The sequence below is a fragment of the Sapajus apella genome, unplaced genomic scaffold (genome assembly GCF_009761245.1).
Source record: "Sapajus apella isolate SASKATOON/1434 unplaced genomic scaffold, GSC_monkey_1.0 scaffold112, whole genome shotgun sequence".
In the NCBI taxonomy this organism is placed as follows: Eukaryota; Metazoa; Chordata; class Mammalia; order Primates; family Cebidae; genus Sapajus; species Sapajus apella.
The window spans coordinates 313,886-333,898 of record NW_022437052.1 but is presented as its reverse complement, the minus strand read 5'-3'; the positions used below and the strand labels follow the sequence as shown (position 1 = coordinate 333,898).

Sequence of the window (20,013 nt, the reverse complement as noted above, 5' to 3'; positions counted from 1 at the left end):
GAACTTCGAAGGGTCTTTCATATCCTTTCAGACACAAAAGAATAGTCACAATAGGAAGACAAACAAGAGAACAAAAAGGGCTGCTGAGCTCACCGGCATTTTTTTCTTTTCTTTTCTTTTCTTTTTTCTTTTCTTTTCTTTTCTTTTCTTTTCTTTTCTTTTCTTTTCTTTTCTTCTTTTCTTTTCTTTTCAGAGAGCAGATGTGGCTGTGGCTCCCTTAACTATCACTTTGGTCCGGGAAGAAGTTATAGATTTCTCCAAACCATTTATGAGTTTGGGGATCTCCATCATGATTAAAAAACCACAGAAATCCAAGCCAGGCGTCTTCTCCTTCCTTGATCCTTTGGCTTATGAGATTTGGATGTGCATTGTTTTTGCCTACATTGGAGTGAGTGTCGTCCTCTTCCTGGTCAGCCGCTTCAGTCCCTATGAATGGCACAGTGAAGAGTTTGAGGAAGGACGGGACCAGACAACCAGTGACCAGTCCAACGAGTTTGGGATATTCAACAGTTTGTGGTTCTCCCTGGGAGCCTTCATGCAGCAAGGATGTGACATTTCTCCCAGGTCAGTCAGCCCTTCTCAACCCCTTTGCCTAATGCTATGGTTTAAAAAAAAATACTAGAAATTAAAGAGGTGAATTATTTCCAGGCTCCATTGTATTCAGTTTTTCAACTGTTCTCTACAGTCAACTGTCCATTGCATGCTGTGGATTATCTGGATCATCCTCTGGCTGGGCCATCTCTGTCTGCTGTCTGCTTGATGCGCTCTGTCAAGATTAATAGGCATAATTATGACTGATATGTTGTAGCCGAAAGGTACAGAGGAAGGAAGGGAGCATTGTGTGGTACAGCTAACACTTACAGAGCACCTACCAAATGCCAAGCAAGGTTCTGAGTCCTGTGCATGCCTTTCTCATTGAGTCCTTACAGGAACATAAGGTGGTACTCCCATTATGTCTCTTTTACAAATGAGGAACCACAGAAATGTTGACTATCTTGCCAATGTTACACAGCTAGTAGGCAAGTGAGTTGAGGTTCAGAACACTGTCCTTTACTACTTCTGCATGGTGGAAAGAGCGCTAGATTATGAGTGAGTTCTAACACTGACTGTAGCACATGGGCTCTTTATGTGGCCCTCGGAAAGTCACCTCATCCTAGCAGATGTTGGCTTCTTCATCTTAAAGAGAAAAAGGTTTTCATTTTCTTTGGTTCTGAGAAAGACCCTGGAAATAATCTAGTTCCAGTGATGATGCAAATTTGTTTCTTGTGATTAAAAAAATGGAATTTCACTTTGAGAGGCCGAGGCAGATGGATCACTTGAGATCAGGAGTTCGAGACCAGCCTGGCCAACATGGTGAAACCCCGTTTCTAGTAAAAACACACAAAATAATTAGCCAGGTATGGTGGCAGGCACTTGTAATCCTAGCTACTCAGGAGGTTGAGGCATACAAGTCAATCCCACTTGAACCCAGGAGGCAAAGGTTGCAGTGAGCCAACATCGTGCCACTGCACTCCAGACTGGGGGACAAAGTGAGACTCCATCTCAAAAAGAAAAGAAAAGAAATTTCTCAGAGGTGCCTCAGCTATCACATTGAAAGTACTCAGGTAACCAAATCAGTTGGGTTTCAGTCCCCCACATCGAATCAGAATAGCTCCATACCTCCATTTTTGTCTGTTTTATATACTGGACTTGTGAATACAATTTATTTTGAAAAAAATAGTGACTGAAGCTAAGAAAGGAGAAAGTGTGGACAGGAGAGAATGGGGAAGGGTTGGAAAGCTGCCAGTCTAGACCAAGTCCCACATTTATTGCCCTCCTGTCTTTATGTGCAATGTTCTTCTGACTATATTCTGGAGGTTCATACCACAAATCCCCACCAATTTGCCTGATGAATAAGCACTGACTCTGTTTCCTTTTACAGTTGCTTAATGTCTATGAACTGTTTTTCCAGTAAGCACTCTCTTAGATCACCAAATTCCAAAAGCCTACAGGGAGTCATGGCTCAGAATTTGGCCTCCATGGATAGATCTGGAGGCATAAGTGCATAATATCAAGGTCTCGCAGGTGTGTGCTGGAGGCAGCTTTACCAACTGTCTACGTTTTGCATTTCAGTGTCAATGAGGATTGATATTCCTAAGCGGCAATGGAGTAAAATCTTTCTAGCAAACTTCCCTCAGGACTTATTTTGCCTGCTGTATAACTTAGAAATTCTTATCGTTCATTATAATCTTGTTTTTCTTTAAATAAGAAGACTGGGGGGTGGGGGGCGCGTGGGAGAGGAGGTGTGAGACTGGCTGCTTGGCCAATACTGGCAAACACATGGTGAAGAGTAGACAGAACCAAGCAGGGGAAGGGCTTGCTTAAAAATAAATCGGGCCAGTGGATAAACAGTGGGAAGAAGCAATTCCTAACTAGTCATTATAATGTAGGGCCATCACAACATGCGTGTGTCAGAAAAGACCCATGAACTTGTTTTTTTGCCTTTATTTATTTCATCAGTGAGCATCTTGTCTCTTCACAGCACCTTTATGGTGTGATCTTAGGGTGTGTTTTCCTTCTCCCCACCATGCCTCCAGATGTTTCAGCCTTGTGGTCCCTAAACTGAATCCTCTGTCAGGCATGTTTTGTTTAATCTGTACGGAATTTGGCAATGGTTGTCAAAAACTGAATGAGCTGCCCTCTTGAATGGGTTCACGCATTCATGGTTCACCCCAGCCCCAACCTGACCTTCTTTGTTCCTGTGTTACTCAGCTGGCCATGGAAGGTGTTTGAGTTTGTGACTTCTAGCTGCAAGAGGATTTTCAAACTCTGCTTTCTGGATTTCTGAGGGTTCCACTAGGGTATCATAGGAGTTGACATTGAGGTGAAGGTGAGACTGAATAACATACCCAGCGTCCCCCCTCCCTGATTCTAATAAAACAATTCCATTCTGTGCCTGTTTTTCATTAATAAAATGGAAACAACAGTTCCTACCCCAAATGCTGTTGGAAAGTTTAAAAGAAATTGATATGTATCTGTAACACAGTATGCAGCCTTCAGACAGAAAGCATTATAACTGGATGCTATTTTTTATTATGTTATTGATTTTTTTAAATTGGATTTTATCTAAACTTCACTGGAAGAAACGATGCCACTGTTCTCACTGATTTGAAAGCCTAGTACCTTCTTCTTGGGAAGTCTATGAACAAAGCAAAAATTGCCAGTGTTTTACTCCAGAGACCAGCAATATCTGGATTCCTGAGGCTCCTCCTCATAGGAACTAGGAGGAAGGGTTGGTGACTTTGGCTGAAAGGTCTGACAGATACAAGAGTGAACTGCCAGAGTAAGTTAGGACTTTGATCCACTTGAGATGGACTTGTTTTTATCAAGCTAACCTTGGTCAATCCCAGAGCTAGGAGCCTGTAAAATCTCCTTAAGAGTGAGAATGTATCAAAATGTTTCTTGGAAATTATGTAGAAGAGAAGAGACATATACTTCATCTTACCTTAAACCAGACAAAAAGACAAGGATGCTAAGACATTGATCAAAAGGAAGACAATGAAAACACCAACAGAAACTTTTGTGTTGTTGTTTATGTATTTCCTGATGAAGTCAGTAAGTTTCATGACCGTCTGATATGCACAGCACTATGTTAGACACTCTGGGTAACTCTGGGTGCTATAGTAGAAGGGGCTTTTAGAGCTGGAATTCATCAAACATCCTTCCAAATGAGCTTCAACTAACTGTTCTTGCTGCTTATTTAAAGAAAATATCATAAACCCTTACTAATTTAGAAATAAGTTTCATCTGAATCACATATATCTGCACTTATCCACAAGTAGCTTTAACTCTTTCTAATCTCTTCCAAGTTCATGTTAATGTCCAGTAACCAAAAAAACCAACAAAATGTGGCCAAGTGTAGTTGTCTGCAAATAACAATAAAACCTGACCACAGTGAAATGGTAAAGATAACCCAGTAAAGAGGGGTATCCTTCTCACAAATAAGAAAAGTGGTAGCAGGTAGTGGCTTGTGGCCTGGTGAAATCCAGATTGGCTGTTCTGCAATTATCGTGGCCTTTTCTTCTTGTTCACAAGATGGCAGCTCCCAAATATTGTGTCCATGTTCAAACAGCATGAAGGAAAAAAAAAGTGTTGCCTTCTATTTCTGTCTTTTGGATCAGAAGAACAAAAGCTTAACAAAATACTCTCCACCACACACAGATGTCTGCTTCTTTCTCATTGGCCAGGACAGTGGCCATGATTATTTCTAGTGGCAAGAGCGGCTGAGAAGGCAAGAATTTAGTTTTTCCAGCCTCTAGAGTAGGCAGGGTAGGAATCGATATTGGGGGAATCACCTGGCAGTATTGGCCACTGTGCCTAAAGTCAATGTTTTCTGTGCTAGCACCATGAATAGATAAAACTAATCCAGAATTAGCACAGTCAATGATGTATGCCAGCGAATGCTACTGAAATGCTTTAAAGACTCCTCCACCCACCCTGTGAGATGTATATTCAATAAATTGGTTTTGTATCACCTATTTTCACTGTTAAAATAGTTAACAGTGAAAGTTAAAAATCACTTCAGCTATAATCATAGATTAAAATTTATTTTATTAATTAGGTTGATGGTGAGATTAAAAAGGGACCCATAAATTCACTTTTAGACCTGATTCTTGTCTAAAAAAACTTTTTTTTTTTTCACTCAGTCACCCAGGCTGGAGTATAATGGTACAATCTCAGCTCAGTCTTTAGCAGCCTTGACCTTCTTGGCTCAAGCCATCATCCCAGCTCAGCCTCTCGGGTAGCTGGAACTACACTCACACACCACCACGCCTAGCTAATTTTTGTATTTTTTGTGGAGATGAAGTTTCCCTATGCTGCCCAGGCTGGTCTTGAACTCTTGAACCCAAGTGATCTGCCTACCTCTGCCTCCTGAAGTGCTGAGATTACAGACACGAGCTACTGTGCCCTCCAAAGACCTATTTTTAATAGACATTTTAGATTTTGAGAAAGAGCATGTTAAAGAAGGAATAAAAAATCATCACAGACAAAATTTATCTTTAGTTCCCTCAACTTTCTTTTCTGGTCCATTTCCCCATTTGTGTGGTCAAGATCATTTATTTATTCACCAGATATTGCTAACTGCCTACGATGTGCAGGGCATGGTTCTGGATGCTGAGGATATGAAGATATATTGATGATGGAGTGTAAGGGGCAGGAGCCTTTGCTTCAAGGAGCTAGTGATATAAGAGACATTAAACAAACAATCATGAATATGTAAGTTAGGATGTGCTATGAATAAAATGAACCTGCTTCTGCAATAGATAATACAAGAAGTAGAATTAAACAAGCCTTATTTAGAGTGTTCTGAGAAGGTTTCTCTGAGGAGCTAATGGGTAAGAAGCAGCTAGACTTGTATAGAGCTAAGGGACATAAATAGCCATGTGCAAAGGTTCCCAGGTGGAAAAGAGTTTAGTGCTCTCAAGGACTGGAGGAATGACCAGTGTATCTGGCCTACAGTGAATGAAGAGAACAGGATTTTGAGATACTATTGGAGGAAGAGGCAGAGGTCCGTTGCAGGGCCCTGTGATCACAGTATAAGTTTGATGTTTTACATTAAATGCACTGGAAGGCCATTGGAGGGTTTTAAGTGAGGAAAGGATTGATTTGCTTGCTAAAATACCTCTCTGCGGAGCTATGAGGAAAATGAACTGGGGCAGAGAAGAGTCCAGAGTGGAAGCAGAGGGACCAAGCAAGAGGCTCTCACAGGCATCCTGGGGAAATTACAGTGATGGAAATTATAATGATGGTCATCGACATGGATTTATAGTTCACTCTGAGGCTAGAATTGACAATTCTTGCTGATGGATTGGATCTATAAGGATGAGGAGGGGGGGATTCAAGGGTGAGTCCAAGAGGAGGAAAGCATTTGCAAAACATGGAACCACAGTGCTAGGGACCATTAGCTCTGAGCAGGATCAATAGGATGCTCTAGTTTTCCCACCCCATGTTACACATGAGGAAACTGAGGCCAGAGAGGGGAGAAAAGACATTTTTTCTAAGATCACTCAGGCGAACCTATGGCTAGTTGGTGCCCAATCCAGTGCCACCCTACCACGCAGTCTCAGCCCAAGGCTCCATTGCCTTCAGATGAACTGAGAGTCAGTTTCTTCAGCTTATTACACCCGTGGCCCCACTTCTCCAGTGGCTTCTCCGTGGCATCAATATTTTTCTGGGTTCAGGAGACCTTAGTAAGGAGAAAGGAGGTTAGAGGGTGCCGGGGAATAGAGGATAATGGGAAATTATAAATTTAGCTTCCAGAATTCTCTCTTTTATTCTTGATCATAGACTGTATTGGAATGTGTAATAATTGTGTCCACCTGGTGGAGGTAATTACTCTCAGGAGAAGAAGTCTCAGGTGGGGGAGTGATGGTGCTTTGGAGATCTCCTGGAGCCAGATATCATAACCTCCCCTCCACTAATTTACTCGTTGAGGGCCTTTTAACTGACTCACCATGCGAAGATGGAGGACAGCCCAAGCCAATAACCAATGACAGCCTGACCTTTGCATTCACACACAAGTTCCATGGCAACCAGTGTGCCGCTAGCACTGAAAGTTCATGAGAAACCTTCCCCTTTCCACCTCCTGCTCTCTGTCCTCCCCTCCCAGCAAAAGCTGTGCAAACCCATTTCTCTTGCTCATCTTGATGTCATTGGAGTATTGTGGGGAACAGAAAGAATCTGAGAGTAAATATTGAAGCAAGTTGATGAAAGGAGCCGGAAATTGTGCAACATTTCTCATTTTGAAAATGCAAACCTCACTTGGACCACAGGTTCATCTCTACAAGGAAATGTGTCACAAGGATGTGTCAAAAATGATGGGCCGGAAATGTGCGCTAGATAACCTGGGTCTTGAGACCAAGAAGGGGGGTTTCTGCTGAGACCCTCTGCATCAGAGTCACCTGGGATGTTTGTCCAAATGCAGGTTCTCAGACTTCACTTCAGCTCTCTAGAACTTGAAACTTTACAGTTGGAGAGAAAGTTCTATATGTTTCACAAGCCTCCCCACCCACTTCTGCCCCAAGGTTGATGGGCATTAAAGTTTGGAAGTCATTGATCTAGGATGCTGTGCAGGGAAGTCAGCTTACAGAAATCAAGGCCCATAGTGCAGCTAGAAATGATGCCAATCAAAAGCCGTAAACATGGAGGCCAGGGTCTGCCTGGCTCACTACCCTATAGTATGTTACTTGCTGGGTGAATGAGGCTCTTTGCACAGGTGGGTTGACTGTGGCCTTTAAGTCAGGGGCCTGGCTGCCCCGATGACCTAAGCCAGCAGGAGGACTTCACCAAGGGTTTCGCCAGGGTAGTTATCCCTTGACTTTTTTTTCCTCTCCATTAGCAAGCAACACAAACACAAAGGAACAGGCCCAGGTGACGTGGTTCTGCAGTCACGGCAGGTGCGATGTGTGCATGGACTGCGTGGGGGTGGCCCCCATCATGGGGGATGGGGTGTGGAACTCCAGATCAATGGCTCCTACCTTTTCCATTTTAATATTCCGCTACCTGGTGGTAAGACCCAGAACCAGGCTCTGCTGCTGAGCAGTTTTACAGACCTTTGAGAAGATGAGTAGAAGTTTCACAAGCTCCAAAAGCAGCATGGAAGTGTTAAAATGAGTGCGGTGACAGGAGAATAAAAGCCTTCACTGGATATGCTAATGAAACCATCATTTTCTGTGTCTCAGCCAGCAGTTCTAGCCATCAGCAAGGGAGAAGCGTAATTGCTCTCTCTAGATTGTTCTGGAAGTTTAGACTTTGAACAGTTTAATTGAGGGAGAGATTTTTTTTTTCTCCAAAATCACAATAGGCAAATTTTCAGAAAGTTTTTCCCAGAGCTGAAATGGATGTTTAGGACCAATTATTCATTTGTTTATTCATCAAGTGTTTCTTTAGAAACGTTATTTGACAAACATTGTTCAGGGTACTGTGAGAGACATCACAGAACAAAGCAGACAAACGCTCCTGCTCTCCTGGAGCTTGTATTCCAGAGAGAAGAGGCAGGCAATAAACAAAATAAAGATGTGATTAACACTGTCATCCCAATTTGATAGGCGAGGATTCTGGGCTACAAGGAGGGGAAGGCACATAGCCAAAATCACACAGATAATTAGTGTAAGTTCAGTAACATAAGAGTAGAAGTCAGCCGGGGGCTGTCGTGAACTGCACATGCATGTGTCAGCTAGAGAGCACAGCCCCCACCTCAGCTCTGGACAGTCATTGCCATGGGAACCCTGTGCAGACCAAACAAAAACATGCATAGATTCAGCTTGTGCGCCACCAGTTTGAGAGCCCTAAAAGAATGATGAGGAATAAAACCACCATTCTATGTACTTACTGCATTTAGACACACTTGGCGTATCTTATTTGTAAATATCTTTAAGGGAATTTTTCTCCTTTTCCCCTCCATTTTTGATTCCAAGTATGAAGTCTGATTGCTGTGTTTTTCTTTCCTTTCATATACTTTGGAAAATTCAGGCCATAAGTGGTGACTGCACTAGAAGAAAGACAATCCCTACATTTCTGTATCCAGAGAAACCTATTTATGGCTAGCTACCTCTTCGTAGGTTGCACATTTTCCCAGAGAAGACCTCTTGATTTTTTCTGTTGTTAAACCTCACTGGAAATATAGCATCTGTGACCAAGAAACCCAATTGTTCATCTGCTGAGAAGTACTGAATTCTAGACAGAAAAAAAATGAAAGCATAATTAATTGAATTGATGAGGAAAGTATGCTGAAACCCCTACGGGGAGCCTGATGGTTCTGAATATGAGTTAGGTACCACCATCCAACTGTGGTGAATGAATCATTTTTGCTGCACCACTTACATATGCTTTTACCTTTAGCTATGTCCAATGAAGATAATAGGTGAATTAAGTCCAAGATACCCAGCAGAAAATAAACGGTGTCAAGGACACTAACACAGAAACCACACACCTAACTGATGACAGGCACTGTTTGCATCTAGTTGCTTAAAGAGAAATGTCCTCAAAATAAGGAGGCACAGAGCTGGCTAAAGCAGAGTGGAGTCCCACCCAAAGGCAGAAGTAGGACCAGCTGTTGTCACAAGGGATGGAGGAGGTGGTAAAGGAGCTTGAAAAGAAGCTCAATCTCAGCTACTACTAACCCACTGGATAAGTCATTTTCTCTTCCTCTGCTTCCTCACTTTCTCTGCTTCAAAATGGGAGTAAGATGGACTCTAGAATGTCCCTAACTCCCCTTCTAAGGCTCACCGCCTTACAATTCCCAGCTTAGCCAAGGCTCCAGCCAAGCTAAGTTGTGCTTCATTCTGTCTCCCCAGCTCCACACTCTCATTATGCCTTTGCTGTTCCCTCTGCTTGGAGTGACCTTTCCCACCTCTCCTGCTCCACTCCTTCCCCATTTGTAAATGTTGCCTTCTCACTCTCCCCCAGCCAACCCCAATTACTGCCCTGAATCTGTGCTTTACAGTCATAGTTACAAGCTTGAACTCTGTAGCAGGATTGGCTGGAATTGAATTCTGACTCTACCACTTTCTAGTTGTGTAAGCTTGGGAAAATGCTTTCCCACACCCAGTTTCCTCTTCTGGAAAAAGGAAAAATAATAAGATCTACCTCAAATGAGGTATTTTGAGGATAAAATGACGTGATTCGTGGAAAGCATTTGCCTTGCACAGGGGTGACACACAGTACATGCTGTTGTGATTGCTGCTGTTGCCATTGTTGCTGTCACCTACACCTCTCTGAGGGTATCTTAAATCTTCAGCCCTGCACTATAGTTACCATGTCTGTTCCTTATTGAGGCTGAGGAACTCACTTCTACAACTCATTCAAAACCTGACATGAGAGGTTGTGTATTCTAAATACTCAACATATGTCTGTTGAATGTCCATCTTCACAGTAGCTTTCTAACGACTATGTCCTATTTTTCATTTAATGAAGAGAAAATCAGCTAATGGAAAGAATTTCTAGCTGTCACTAACTACCTGTGCAACAGAGGACAACTCAGTCACGGTCTCTGAATGGATTTGGAGAAGAAGTGGGAAGAACTGGAGATAAAGATATTAAAGGAATCAGAAAATAAAGTTACCTTGTCATCCTAATGTTGCCAGCTACCCCACTATTCAGGAAAGCTCTGATCTCTTTGCTAAAAAAAATAGTAGGAAAATTTTCTTTCTTTCGTGTCTTATACCTACTATGTGTCAGGCACTCTGATAAGTGTTAGATCATGTTACTGCTAATCTTCTTGACAACTCTGCCTGGTGTATCAACACCATTTTGTGATGAGAAAACGGGGACGCAGAGAGATTAATTCACCTGCATGTGGGTACCCAGCAGGGCTGAGATCATAATCTGTGTCTGTCTGAGTCTGACACCAAGATTTATCCTTGACACACAGCTGTCTTTCAAGAGCATAAATCTTCTGAAGGTCCCTTAGGGCTCCCAGGGATTGTTATAATTTTTTTTAAAAGTGGGTGGGGAGCCTTTATAGGGCTCCCTAGCTCTGATTTTTTTAATGGGCCTTTCTTTGAATCGTTATTAAATTTTTATTATTTCTAACAGTATCTTTGTCTTTAAGAGCTGTCTCCTGAGGGAGCAGAGGTGAGCAACCAGCAGTACATTTTTCCCCCACCAAGATTAGGTGCAGCCTGTCCAGCTGGAGTGAGGGAGATGGTGAGAGAGAGATAAGAGCAAAAATGTAACTGATGCCACTTTGGAAAGTCAGCTTCAGCTGGGAAGGGACTGTGGGACACACCATAGTCACAGCCAAAGCTGGAGAGGGCGTGTTGTTAACTGTAGCACTTTAAGTAGGAAGGATAAATGGGGATAAAATGAGGAAATAGAATCAGAAATGACCTTAAAATTGTGACTGTGAGAAAGATCTGGAATCTATTTATTCTATGGGTAAATTCCATTTATCCTATGGAAATGGTCGTGCAAATGTGATAAGATGTGTGCATAAAGACATTTATTTCACTGTTTCAAAAAGCAGGAGATGGCTTAGTGTCCATCAGTAGAAAGCTGGGGAAAGAAATGCCAGCCCATCATTCAAAGGAGCAGGACGCAGCTGGTGAGGAGGATGAAAAAGAATGGCTGTGCTACTTTGTAGAGATCTTCAGGGTCACAGTATCAGGAAGTCGTGGGTTATGGTCCTGCTGATCCAAATTATAGGCTCTTTTCACTGCCCCATGCTGCCTCCCTGGAACACAGGAACTAGGGGAATGTGTAACCAAGGGCTGCACAAAACCCTTTGTTACACGTAGTTCATAGAATCAGTGGTAGAGTTTTTCAGAGAAAGGAAAAATTAGTGTGGGCTAAGGTGAACAGAGACTTCTGGGAAGCATTGAATGGTGCTTTAAAAAATGAAATAAGATTTTTCTACAGAAGCAAAGAGAAATGAGGAGGGAATCCCTGCTGGGGGACGATCATGTGCAAAGACACTGAAGCAGATAGGGAGACGTGTAAGGAAGGAGCCGATACCAATGAATACCTAGGGAGGATCTTGACTGACGACTACCATAGCTCAACAAGGTGGGTTGAGCCATGGTACCTGTCAATCAAGATCCTTTCTAGGTATTTATTGGCCAAGGACTCAGAGCTCACTAAGCTTAGTAATAAACCCAATACCATGACTTTGGGGCCCTGTACCCTGCTAGGAGGTTATTAAAGTGTCACCTTAGAAACACACAGGGTGAGCCAGGCACAGTGGCTCATGCTTGTAATCCCAGCACTTTGGGAGGCTGAGGCGGGAGGATCACGAGGTCAAGCAATTGAGACCATCCTGGCCAACATGGTGAAACTCCGTCTCTACTAAAACATAAAAAATTAGCCGGTAGTCCCAGCTACTCGGGAGGCTAAGGCAAGAGAATTGCTTGAACCCAGGGGGCGGATGTTGCAGTGAGCTGAGATAGTGCCACTGCACTCACAACAGATCAAGACCCTTAAAAATAAGGAAAGAAATAAAGAAAGAGAGAAAGAAAGGAAGAAAAAGAAAGAAAAAAAGAAAGAAAGAAAAGAAAGAAAGAAGAAGGAAGGAAGAAAGAAGAAAGAGAGAAGAAAGAAAAAGAAAGAAAGAAGAAAGAAAGAAAAGAAAGAAAGGAAAGAAAGAAAGAAAGAAAGAAAGAAAGAAAGAAAGAAAGAAAGAAAGAAAGGAAGAAAGGAAGAAAGAAGAAAGAAGAAAGAAGAAAGAAGAAAGAAGAAGAAAGGAAGGAAGGAAAGAAGGAAGGAAGGAAGGAAAGAAAGAAAGAGAGACAGAAAGAAAGAGAAAGAAGGAAGGGAGGGAGGGAGGGAGGGAGGAAGGAAGGAAGGAAGGAAGGAAGGAAGGAAGGGGAAGGAAAAGAAAGGAGGGAGGGAGGAAGAAAGAAAGAAAGAGAAAACAGAATGTAAAATAGGTAATGTTGGACCAATTCTTCAGCTGCCGTTAGGAAAAGCTCCAGGAAGCAGCTCACAACTTCCTGTGGAGCACCTTTGTTGATGGTTGTTAAGACTTAGTCCACTATGGATGGAATTTTGCCAGCCACATTCTAACTTCTGGAATTCAAAGGGTCCTGGCTGGGCGCTTGTGGACCCACTGGCCACTGCTGCTGCCAAGCTATTTATCTCCTGAGTGGCAGGTAGAAGGGACTATTAGAAAAATGTCTTCCTGATTGGGGACACCCTTGGGATTCATTTTCCCTTTTATGTCTCATTTTGGGAATGGAAAAAAGAATCAGTAGAGAGGGAGTTTGCTTTGTTTTGGTTCTGGCTACTGCGGGCATGTATATCTACAGATACAAGATACAAGAGAGGAGTCATCACTCCAGTGTTCTAAATTGAGCACCACCTGAGATCTAAACTTTGCATTAAGCACAAGGCTAACTAAGGATTATGGCAGATTTAAAAAAGCAAGAAAGGAGTTCAGACCTCTAAGTTTGTGACGCAGTAGAAGAACCAAAGTAGATAATAAAGCAAAATATGCATTTGAATAATTCCCAAAAGTGGGATTAATAGTCAATAGGTAGAGAAGAGAGAAAGATCACTGAGGACTAAAATGATCTGGGCTGGCTTATGGAAAAGGAGAAACTTGTGCTGGTCCCAAGTGATTGAGCAAGACTTATAGGAGGAACTACTGGTATACCCGTAAGACAAAGGGGTCAGGGGGATGAGTCAAGCAAAGAAGGGGAGATGACTGTTTTCAGGCCAAGGATCCCATTAGACCAACAGACCTGCGTTTGGATCCTAACTCCACCAGCTACTAAGCTTTCAGACTTGAGCCAATAAGGTCACCATTGAGCCTCAGTTTCCTCAAATTTGAAAAAAAAGGTCATTCATACCAATATCACAGGATCATTATAAGAATACATGAGCAAACAGAGCCCTAGTACCTAGTACATACCAGAGACTCAAAAATCTTTTTTCCCTTCCATTATGTTAATCACCTCATTTCCTTTCCACCCTGACCCTGGCCCCCACCAATCATTTATTCTCTGCTAAGAGCTTTCTGAGACTCACTGACAGGCGTCTCCTTTTCTGGCTGTGCTGCTGGCCTACCTCCGGCCAGAAGAAAGTCCAGAGGCTGTTTCCAGCAGGAGGAGAAAGGCTGCCAGATGCAGTGTTGTGACTGGAGGATATTGGCAGCATCACTCATCCCATCCCAGAGTTCTTTCTCAGCTCAGTTCTTAGATAGGAACTGGATCCACGCACCTGTCAACTTTGCTAGTGTTACTCATTTCCCTGGCAGTGACCCTTCCCTACCAAACCAGACTGTCCACAAGTCCATTCCTGCACTCCTGGGCACCTGGTTTTGTTTCTTTGAGGTCAGCATTAGGATCATTTTTTTTTTTTTTAACATCTCAGAGTGACGGATATTGGCTTTACAGGAATTGTAAATATGCGGAACTTTCTCAACAGAGCAGCTAAGAGCATGGGTTCTGGCGTTAGGTCTTGGTTTAGTTCCGCCTCTTACACTAATTTTCTGTGTGATTCTGGTTTGCATGTCAGAGTCTCTACCACTATTGCTGTATAACAAACCACCCCAAACTCATGACAAAGAATAACAGCCATTTTATAAAGCTCATGGATTTCATGGGTCAGGAAATTTAAAAAGGGGCACCATAGGATGACTTGTATCTGCTTGTATCTGGGGTCTTGGATGGAAAATCTAGAAGGCTGTGAATGACGTGACAGCTGGGGTAAGGAATCATCTGAGGGCTCATTCCTTCCTTTACGTGTCTGGCAGCCAAGGCTTTTGGCCTAAACACCTACACGTGCCATCTCCTGGCTCCTCCGTGGGCTTCCTCACAGCACAATGGCTGGGTTCCAAGAACAAGTGTCCCAAAAAGAAGCAGGCAGAGGCTGTATCAGCTTTCATAATCTATCCTCAAAAGTGACATAGTGTGACATCTGCCACAGTAACAACCCCAACCAGATTAAAAGAGAAGGAACACAGATTCCAGGTTTCACAGTTAGAGAAGGGTCAGCTTTGCATTGTAAGAAGATGTGGAATGGAGGGGGTAGGGGTGCTGTGACCATCTTTGGAAAATACAATCTGTCACACATTGTATGTAAAATAAAGATTATACCTTTGGAATCATTATGAAGATTAAATAGCGTAAAGTATTTAAAGGACTTAGCATGGTGCTGACATGTAATAAGTGCTCAATAAAAGGCATGTTCTCTCTCTCTCCCCCCAAATAGAGAACTATATGACATTTATAGTCAATGATTATTAATATTCCATGTAGTCAGTGCTTATTAATATTTTGTGTTCACAATAGACACCAGTGATTATTTTTAAGCTAATTAATCAAAATATTAGATCCTTAATGAGTCTATAGAATAGGATCTTAAAATACATATAGTTTCTTATCTCATCATCTCATATTATACTTTGGGAAACCAAGGTGGAGGAAGTTCACATAGCCAGTAAAGTTAGTATTGAGCATTTTATGATCCAGGATTGGATGAAGCACTTTTGTTGAAAATAGCTCAAGTGACTGTTAACAAGCAATAAGCAATTTTGTAAGACTAACATTTAGACTTCAACAGCTTTCAGGTCATGTAGGACCTTGAACAACATCATAATCCTTGGAGGCAAATGAAGAGACACGAGGAGCACTAGTGCTTGGTGCCTTCTTATTTTGCCACAGGAAACCCTTCAACAGGTCTGAACACTAAAATAGTCCCAGTCACTGCCTCTGTCTTTTTGCGACTATCTATACTGCTCCTCCATCCCACAGCCCAGAGTCTCCATGTTTAGGCAATGTTCACTCAGTGTAGTCAGCAGGACAGAACAATTAAAGTTAGCAACATTGAGTTGCTATGCCTTTGCCTATCCATTTGAGAAGTAAGGCCAAGAGGAAAAGAATGAATGGGGCATGGTGTGTGTTTCCTTATGAGGGCTATGCAGAGAGCCTTGGTGGACAAGGACAGAAGTCAGACGATGCAACTGTGGCCATGTGCCAGTGGGCAAGTCACTTTTCTTCTGAGGCCTCAGGTTTCACAGCTTGAATCATCTAGCATTCTACAATAGAAGGTATTTCCTGAGCCCCTGTCGTCAGTTCCATATTCTCCTTAGTATCATGAAAAATACATAGAAATAAGGAACACCATGTCTTTGCTTTTATAATGTGTATAGTCTGGGAAGACAAGACTAACATACATGAAACAGTGAACTGACAAAGTTCAGGTGTATCCTCAGACCCAAGTACCATCCATGGATGACCCAGATGGGCAAGGTGGACATTGGTAGAAGGTCAGACCTCATCTCCATCTTACTGGGGTGGGAGAAAGGGGTGGGAGACACATGGTTAAACCAGAAGAAAATATATCAGGCTTCCCTAGTAAGCTAAGGGCTCTTACATTTTACCATGTATGTTACAACTAAACTCAGAGAGGGAAAAAGGAATTTTCTTACTTGGAGCAGATTCATATTTATGATAATGCTTGTTTTTATTTAACTTCAACCTCTTTTTTTACTCAATGGACTCTTTCCTCTTAAATTTAAAATAACATGTTGAGCAAACAAAGGTATAGGTAAGAGTGAGGTTTCCCCATATATTCCCCATTTGACAACAATTTATTTTATTTTTATAAATGCTATTAAGATATAATACACAAATAAGTAAGGCACAAATTATAAATATACAGCCCAATTAATTTTTAGAAAAATTATCCTTGTAAACGCCTGTGTAATCAGCACTAAATTAAGAAATAGATGATATCAAAAATCTTGGGCAATTCTTTTTGTCTCCTTCTTCACACTCCTCCCATGACAAGAGTAACCAGTCCCCTGATTTCTGATGCCATATATCGGTTTTATGAATTGAGATGTTTTTGAATCTACTAAATAGAATCATATCGTATCTATTTTTTGCATCTGGCTCTTTTTGCCCAATATTACATGTGACCTTCATCCATGTATCACATATAGTTGTAGTTCATTCAATCTCATTATTTTATAGTATTCCATTTTGTGGATATACCACAATTTATTTATTCATTCTTTCCAGATGAACATTTGGGTTGTTCCCAGTGTAAGGCCATTATAAATAGGGCTGCTGTGAAGATTCTTGTAAAAGTCTTTTGGTATGTGTATTTCTGTTGGATGTATAACTAGAAGTGGAATTCCTGGGTCAAGTTATATATATTTTCCTATTGTAGATTCTACCAAACTGTTTTCAGAAGTAGCTGTACAGATTTAGTCTCATCAGCAATGTATATGAGTTCCAGTTGCTCCACATTCGCCTTTTTCATTTTAGCAAGTAGATGAGTTGTAGGAGCACTTTATGGTTTTAATTTGCATTTCCTGGCGGCTTGTACTTCTTTTATATTTGTTGGCCATTTGGGTAGCTATTCTCTCTTATAAACAACCATTGTAAGTCTCTTGGTCACTTTTCTGTTAGGTTATCTATTCTTTTCTTATTGTTGTACAATTATTCTTCACATAGCCTTAACATCAGTCCTTTTTTATTTGTATGTATTGTTAATATCTTCCCCTATTCTCTGTGGCTTATCTTTTCACTGTCTTGGCAGTGTGTCATGTTGAACAGAAATACATAACTTTAATGTAGTCCAGTTTAGCAAGATTCTTTTTCTTTATGGCTGGTACTTTTTGTGTCTTGCTTAAGAAGTTTTTACCTACCTCAAAGTCATAACAATATTCTTTTAGTTTCTTCTGAAAGTTTCAGCTTTACCTTTTACTTTTAGATCTATGTGTTCTATAGATACGTGAGAGATGGGGCGTCAAGGGTTTTTTTTGTTTGTTTGTTTCTTGGTACATAGATATCCTATTGAACTTGCATGATTTAAGGCCATCCTTTCTTCCTACTGTATACCCCTTTCACATAAACCAGTTACCAAATACATGCAGGTCTGTGTCTGGACTCTTGATTCTGTTCTGTTGACATAGTTGCCTATCTTTGCCAGGATTTTACCCTATCTTAACTACTTAGCTTTATAATAGTTATTGATAACTAGTTCTGAGATGGAAGCAGATGATCCCATGGAGTATGCAGTGTAGAAGGGTTTCTCTTCACATAGAGGCTCCTATGAGATAATGTCTGCAGTGTTTTGCAACCGTGAGATACTATGATTCTGTTGGATTACCAATGATTGTGACTTTTCTCAAGGGTCTGGAAGAAATCAATAACAGACTATGTTAGTGATTTTTCTGGACAGTTTTACACCTAAAAGTGATGGGTAAAGCTCAGGATCAGGATACTTGCGGATAGAAAAGAATCCTTTAGCAGCCAAACTTGGAACATGCAAAACTCTAGGGAGTGCCAGAGAAAAGGCAAAGAATAATTAATTATCTTTCATTTAAATTAACCTAAAAGAAGAAATTGCATTTCAAATGAGATACAAGGCAGCGATGGGACAAAAAGGAATTTGTCTTGCACTAAAAACATTGTTGCTTTTATTGACCCATAGTCTCAACTCAGTGTGTAAGAAAAGCTGTGGGTTGCACAGGCATATCATAAGAGATGAAAAAGTAGAAAAGTTGATGTTAAGTAGTGAGTTTTTTAGCCAGTTGAATCTAAGGGTATTACAAAGTAAAGATTGTTTTGGGGCAGTTAAATTAGAAGTATTGGCTAAATCATGAATCATCCAGCTCTCTGCAAATTCACAGAAAAAGCAAACTCATCCATAGCCTTGAACCACAGAGCAAAAATTTTTCTGTGCAAAATTTGGTTCCATTTCATCTTATGAATTTTCCACCCCTGTTTATGTCAACTGTGGTGAAATGATACGGCTTTGAAAAGAATAAACAACATTTCCTTTCTGTTGCAGCAAAATGAAAACCCCCAACTCAATAAATCAAAACTGTACCAGCAAAAATTGAACAATTCCATCATTTGTTGAAACCTCTAAAACCCTCAAATTTGTTTGAGCGCTTCTGTAAACAACTTAATCAATCAGTGTTAGCAAAAATATGTGTTAGGTACCTGCAGTGGACTCAGGACTGAACTAGGTGAGTGATGGATTCTTAAGGAAATGTCATGTGTGAACATACACATGCACAGAGTTGTTGTTTACTTAATCGAATAAAAAAATGCTCATTAAATAATTGAACATTTAACAATGTCGTGCCAGCTCTCTTATCCCTGTTCGTGCAGCGTCATAGCAGTCTTTATATGCTATTACGGTTGCTTGTTCAACACCTGTCTCCCACACATTGCTTCTGAAACTTTATTGTGTATTTACAGCACCTCTGGATCTTGTTAAAATGCATATTCTAGTTCCATAGTTCTGGGGTGAGGGATAAGATTTTTTATTTCTAACAAGCTCTCAGATGAGGCTGCTGGTCCAAGGAGAGCATTTCAAATAACAAATAACAAAGCTCAAGGCTGATGCTAAACTCCATGAAGGTAAGGACCTTGCTGCCTTGCCCACTCCAATAACTCCAGCACCTCCCACAGAGCCTTGATGAATGTGTGTTGAGCTAGTGAATAAGTAAACAAATAAATGTCTAAATAAATAGTATTTTTATTGACATGTAACAGTACATTTTTACAAAGGTAGGCATGAGAAAAGTTTAGCAGCGTGTGCAAAAATGGAAAAATAAGAATAATCATGGTCGGATGAAGTAAACAAGGCCTGAGAAAGAGAGTAACAATAAAATACGAAGGTGGGGTTAAATTATAAAGGGTTTTGAAAACTAGGCAGAGGACTGAATGTTATACAGAAAATAAAGGATAAATAAGTAAGTTCCCAATAAAAGAATGGTGGACTGAAAATTTTCTTTTGAGCTGTTTAATCTGGTGTCATTGAGCAGCCTTGAAAGTAAAGCTGTAGGCAACAGATTGTTGCGTTAATCTAAAATGGAGTTCATAACGTCCCAGATTAGTTTCCAGGCAGTTAGGAGAGGGAAGCAACTGATGCAACCCCCCCATATTTCAATGGCATAATTCATTTTCTCCTCTTATGTCAGAAGGCAACTGCTCTGATTAAGCCAAGTGAGCCAAGCAATGTGACCTGGCTTTAATCATTTCAGGGTTTAGATGCCAAGGTAACTAGCACATATGGCTTTATCAGTCATCAGGTTAGATTACGTAGAGACCAGGTTTAAGTGAGAATCCTTCCTGCTTCTAGGCTCTCTTCCTGAAGTCTTCTCTGTATGCCTCAGATCTAAGCCCTTTAACTCCCTTGATCAGACTCCATCATTTCTTCCCCAACCCTGAAGGATAAAGTCTAAACCTATTAATGTATCCTTCAAAGTCCCTCAAATTTTGGCCTTGTCAGCTTCCCCCGCCCCCCTCTCATCTCATCTTCATCTTTTTCTCCCATATTCTGTCCTCTTGTGATCTGTTCCATTCCAAACTCCTGGTTCCTTTTTGAGTTTTCTCCTCTCTGTTCTTTTGCCTGGAGAGTCTATTCCACCCCACCATTATGGTCTAATATACTTATTCTCCACAATTCAGCTCAGATTTCACTTTCTCAGGGGAGACTTTCCTGATCTCCTCAGCTCCACCTGCTAAGACAGTCTGTAGCTCCTGCCTTCAGGACTCCCATGTGTTTTTC

General features: G+C 41.3%; 1 protein-coding gene across 3 annotated transcripts in view; it reads left to right on the top strand.

The window, feature by feature from the left end:
- The window catches only part of GRIA1 (glutamate ionotropic receptor AMPA type subunit 1), a 323,009-nt gene that overhangs the window by 224,526 nt on the left and 78,470 nt on the right, over positions 1 to 20,013 (top strand). For all 3 annotated transcript variants that reach the window (XM_032259814.1, XM_032259816.1, XM_032259815.1), the window contains exon 11: positions 194 to 564. In XM_032259814.1, the coding sequence (XP_032115705.1) occupies positions 194 to 564 (371 nt within the window). The remainder of the gene's footprint in view (positions 1 to 193; positions 565 to 20,013) is intronic.